The 6,000-nt window shown below is 40.6% G+C and overlaps 1 protein-coding gene across 2 annotated transcripts in view; it reads right to left on the bottom strand.

Annotated features, from left to right (window-relative positions):
- Positions 1-318: 318 nt before the first annotated feature.
- Positions 319-6,000, bottom strand: part of trmt2b (tRNA methyltransferase 2 homolog B) — a 17,774-nt gene continuing 12,092 nt past the window's right edge. For both annotated transcript variants that reach the window (XM_024428921.2, XM_024428912.2), the window contains exon 3: positions 319-5,546. In XM_024428921.2, the coding sequence (XP_024284689.1) occupies positions 4,926-5,546 (621 nt within the window). In that variant the 3' untranslated portion in view covers positions 319-4,925. The remainder of the gene's footprint in view (positions 5,547-6,000) is intronic.

Below are 6,000 nucleotides of genomic sequence, written 5' to 3'. Positions count from 1 at the left end.
CAAGAAATTTGTGGAGTGGTTGAAAAACAAGTTTTAATGACTCCAACCTAAGTGTATGTAAACTTCCAACTTCAACTGCACATGGAATTTACACTCTTGGTTGGATTTTAACCTGATATTTTCTGGTTGGTTTTTAACCATGTTCACTTGACTAAATACTGGATCCTTGGAAGGTTACCAGGCATAGGTGTACACCTTTTAGCATAGAAAGCTTCACAGTGGAAGGCAAATGTAATCAAAGAGTGGCCCGTATTTGTCCTCTGAACACTGCACATGTCAGGGCATATGAGCTATATGCACATATGAGAGTAAAAGTGCTGGTTTAGGATCAGTTGAATTTTTTACATCACAATGAATAAGATTACATGGACATGGGGTGACCTGATCCTAAACCTGTTTAAAACATGATTATAATAACTATGAATATAATCTCATACATATTAAACAAATACAATATTTTAACTATGATGAAATCACTTGAATCAATAGAATCCTCAATAGACTATTTTCTATAACAATATTGCTCATCCTGTAGCCTTGACCCATGTTTATATAATAGAGTAATTATGAATGAAATTACTTATATTTCAACAGGTGTTCAGTATCAAGTAAACACACCATAATAACACACCATATTTTACCTGTTAAAACATAACCTCAATACTGCAATGAGTCAACCAACCTTATATAGTTTAGACTGCACTACAAATACAGATCTTATTTAATTGCTTTAAAAGTACAACAATAAAGTATACGGAAGCATCAAATATATTTTCCATATTGCACAAGTAGAGCACAATTGTCGTACATGGGAGTTTCCTGCCTGGTTGAACTTTGACCTAGTATTTCCATATGCCAAAACCGGCTCCTTGGAAGGAACAAATACACCATATTTTAGGCTACCTGTTGAAACATGACAAGCCTTTAACTGCCCCTGCAATGCAATACTAGAATATTTCATTTATTGGTCCATTTACATGGACATAATGTATGTTTTGCGGTCACAGTACCCAACCTGACAGATAACACAAACGTGCTCTAACGCACAACGGCGTTATGGGATGTTGAAATTCGTAACCCTCCGGCTGCCGTCTCATTCTTTGGGGATTTTCCCCCAGTCAGCTCCAGGATTGAAACCGGCATCCCTGAGGTTACCGATCGTCTCTAGTTACGAGGCTACCGCAGCCTGCGAGGTTGGTTGTCTCATGGCATGAGTCAACCAACCTTATACAGTTTCATTGGTGCAGATACACTGCAGATACAAATCTCATATCGCTGCTGAAAAGTACTTTAGTAATTACAAAGTACATGGTTCTGTGTTACAGAGCGCAACCGTCATACATTAATTTTCCCTGATGGTTGAACTTCAACCTAATATTTTCAACTTGCCAAAACTTGATCCTTGGAAGGATCAAACACACAATTATAATCATGCCCCATATTTTACCTGCTGGAACAAGTATTCAAAACTGCCATGAGCCAAACAATTTTACAGGTCACAACAATTTTGTAGGCAGAAAGAAACATGCATTCTCTAATTTCATAAAGGAAACATACCTTTTTACTGGTCAGTTTGGACTGTCAGAATAAGTCCTTCAAGATAAGCTTAAATATCCTATAAAGTACAGTATATGGTTGGATAATAAACTCTTTCTGTATTGAACAAGTAGGATAAACACAGCACACCCATCATGCATATAATTTACACAATTGGTTGGAATTTAACCTGATATTGTCTGGTTGATTTTAAACCATGTTCACTTGCTCAAACACTGAATCCTTGAAAGGTTAACAGGTATAGGTGTGCCTGCACTGTGGAAAGCACGTTATCAAACAGTAGCTCATAATTGTCCTCTGAACACGGCATGTCAGTAAGATTGCTAGTCTAGGATTTGGGGCCATATGAAACATCTAAGGCCGTGTCTAGACTTGACAGTTCATACAGCTTTAGTACTCTGATGATAGATTTCTGATCATGGAGTTCCAAACCCGTCATGTATCTACATTTAAATGTGTCTACCGTGTCCGGATTCCCTATTCCCGCACTGTATTCAAATGCCAGTTTGTATTATACAAACGGTGGAATAGGTCAAATATGATACAAACACAACAACTGATGGCAGTAGCTAACTGCTGTATGAGGCCAGCAAACACATTCCTCACATGCTCGGAACATATTTCCTCCAACATTGTAATGAAAAAGTGCCCCTCGGTCCCAAAACACACGTTTTCTGGAGACTTGTAGGAGGGGTGCTGACGTCGCCCACTGTATGCGCTTTCGGTAGCCTGATTGCCAACCTGGCACTGTCCTCCTGAAGTGGTCAGCCAGATCAGAACACAATCAGACCACAAGGGGGGACCTGATCCTAGATCCTCGATACAGCCCCAGGTCCCCCAGTACATTCACTATAACCTAAAAGGCTCAACTGATCCTAGATCAGCACTCCTACCCTAAGACGCTTTATGATTACAGCCCTGATGTGATGTTGACTAATCAATATATCAGAGAACATTCTAGAAATGTTATCACTCTGAAATCTGATTCAAGTTTGATACAAATCTAGATTAGCAAATAACCAGGTAACTCCCCTTGTAATACAAGTCATATAAGTGGCACTGACTGGCACCTAAGCCATAAAGATAAACAAAACATGCATGCTCATTTTGACCCTCTGGAATCCACTTCTCTCTTTCTCAACTATGTTTGACAATGTGGTCATCTGTCTCGCCAACCTGTCACTGTTCTACTAGCCTGGTCCCAGATCAGTTTGTGCTGTCTTGCCATCTCATATGCTGTTTTGCCAACTCCTATGGTCACTGTCACAAGACAGCACAAACAGATCTGAGACCAGGCTACATATCTCCTGGCTTAGGGAGATATGTACTGGTCAGCAGCTCTGGTGGTCTAGGTCTGGCATGACGTCATCCCTCTGACCACTTCTGGGGAGAAAAAAAAACACACTGTTGTCAGGCATGCCAAGGAGCACTTGTTGCAACACATTACGACACATGAACAACATAACCTCTCTAGCTCAAACAGGCGGTTTCTCCTACTCTGTATTTGAAACATTATTTGCAATAAGTCAGTGAACTATAGTGGCAGTGAAGTACAGTGAACCAGTACCTTCAACCAGGGCTCAAATTGAAGGGGTATATGGGGGTATGCCATACCCCTTGTTAATGAAAATGCCAAAAAGCATACCTTAAGGCGTGATTCTGATGCATATGGGGATATATTTGGTTCGAGGACTCAAAGCAAAGCAAAAATCACATTTTCTTGGGAAGTAAATCTAATGTGTGACTCTGTCAGCATCTCTTTCTGAAGAATATGTTTAACTAATATACTTGATGGTTCATGTTAATTACAATATTATTATCATGAAATAGCCTACCCAAAATATGCCATGAGTCATGTTACAAAATCCTGCGTAGAATTGGAGGAAATTTGCTTCTAAACCACAAAAATGTACTAGAGCAACCATTTTTTCTTTTGTTGTAAAAACGTAGTTGTTCTTTCACAATAGCTTGTCAGTGGAACAATTATCATTCCTCACAATGGGCTACATATAGGGTGATTAGTGTGCTTCTGTCAGCAAGAACAGTACTGTTGTTCTCCATACTTCTATTATTCCATTTCTTCCCAGTTTTGCTAGTGCTCCTATTTACTTGAATTTTGACATACCTACTTGTGCCTTTGAAAATAAATCTTAAGGCCAACATTTTCGTAGGCCTTTTCATCTAAGCTATGTCCTGGACAGAGCTAAGTCATAAAAAATGAGAAAAAGCTATATTGAAATGCTTCTTCCCTCAAGTGTCTTGTTTTGTCCTTTTAGTACTTCAAACCAATTTGTAAAGTTGTGAATGTATATTCAACTTTTAAAGCATCTTAAATACATGTGATTTTATTTTAATTCCACCTTGGTCATAGACCTACGCCTCCCAGGAGTCCTCAGAACTGACCAATTAACAGCTGCTATCTATATGCATATGTCATAAATGATATATAAAAGGTGACATTGTCATTACCACTGTAGAGTGAATTGCAAAATGTGACATAACGCAGTGTTTATACACCATTGATAGAATATGCAATACACTTGTGATTTGTGAAGCATTTATGTAGTGCTTATGAAGCCTTTATGTGTGCTAAACTTTGTGAGTTGTATTTGGTTTAAAGCAGGACTGAAAATTGCTTACTTCCTGCATTGATCCCAAACTTGTCAAATATGTCCATGATGTATTTTGTTCTAAGTTTGTTATATGTTAACTATGGGTTTTAGAAGGGAGAACTGATCAAATACTTTAGATTCCACCCTAGTTGATCAAGTTGATGGGTACCTTCTGTCTTGTATGTCAGCAATATTGGAAGATGTGTACCATACCTGAAGGCAACACAGTATTAGTTAATAGTTGGACCATTGGACTCCATAGCACCACCTAGTGTAGATATATAGACTTTATGCCTACTCAGTTCAGGCATGTAACATGAAGTAACATGAAATACAGCATGTGCATTGCCTCATTCAAACACAGAATACAGGAATATAGTGTAGAATCTATTCTTGCATTTGGTGAGCAAGCAACCCCAAACACACTTCCCCTGCTCTCCACTCATTTCCTACTTTTGATCCATTCACAAAAGGCAGGAAATGTTTTGCTTCACTGCTGCTGCAGGATTTAGGGACACAACCCCCCACTTGCATCTGTCTCTGAATAACACAACTTTCATTCAACATTCTACATGACATTGAAAAGCTCTCAGCATTTTTAAAAATGTAATAATCACTTTCCTTTTTGAGAGGATTTTGGAATTGAGTTTCCACTGATTTGACTGTTTTATCTCTGCAGTTATCACACAATCCAGAGGACACCATTCACTAAGTGTAAGAATTAGAAAAACTTGATACGGAAGTTGTAGTAATTAACTATCTTTCAAAGACCAGCAGCAGTTCGCAGTGTGGCGTGTGAGGGAACATATCCACAGGCACAGCCACAGTCGGCCTGAAAGCCTCGCCTGTCAACTTCCTATGTGGGTCGGGACTGCAACACAGCTCCCTGAAGTTCCTCATGGCCTCTCCTTCGGGTTTGCAGGAGATATAGAGCAGCCTGCGGATGGATGAGTGATTCCTTAGAGTCCGGATCACACGATAATGCAGACCAGCGCGGGCTGGGTTCACCACAGCCGTGAGGGGGCCTCCAGAGTCGGTGGTGGAGCCTAGGACCTCCATGAGCTCAGGAAGGACAACCTCGGCTTTCCCAGGGAGGAACTCACAATTCTGGATCTGGTTGAGGGCTGCGTTATGCCTGGCATCTTCCACGGCCTGCTGGATGAGTTCTATCCCGATGACCCGGTCCGCTCTGGGGGACATGGTGATACCGATGGCCCCCGTTCCACAGCACACATCCAAGAGTGTGCCCCCTCCTCCTCCCTCTCGAGCTCCATTCGGGAGGCCCATCTCTCTCACTGTGCGGTACAGCGAATCAGCCGCCCCTTGGTTCACCTGGAAGAAGGCGTCTGCCGAGATGCGGAACTTGAACCCCAAAATCTGTGGATGATATAAGTGCATGATAAATACATCTTAGGGATGCAAATTTCTGTTAATTTTGCTGCTGACTTATTGAGCCTCAATAATCGGTCAACAAACTAACATTTTTTGCAAACAATACAATTAAGTGACCAACAGAAAATACTACCAGAGATCTGTATATAATGACGAGATGCTTATGTTTCCGCCCTAACAATGGGAGTCGTCCCAAGGCGGGAAGGCAGACGACAAGCTTAGGCCCAAAATAAGCCCATAGAAACGTATTGGGCTTATTTTTGACATATTTTGGCGAGAGTGAAACCTCTTGTTTTGCCTCATCCTCCCAGATACTATGCATGCATACAAGGACCAGATATTTTCAAATTAAGAGCTAAATGGAAACATGCAACAATAGCAAGCCTATCGTCTTACATTTCATAAAGCCTATTATTGAACATGCAACTCCCTTCATGAA

Source organism: Oncorhynchus tshawytscha, linkage group LG01, assembly GCF_018296145.1.
Source record: "Oncorhynchus tshawytscha isolate Ot180627B linkage group LG01, Otsh_v2.0, whole genome shotgun sequence".
NCBI lineage: Eukaryota > Metazoa > Chordata > Actinopteri > Salmoniformes > Salmonidae > Oncorhynchus > Oncorhynchus tshawytscha.
Note: the sequence above shows the minus strand (reverse complement) of the source record. Positions and strands in the feature narration are given on the sequence as shown.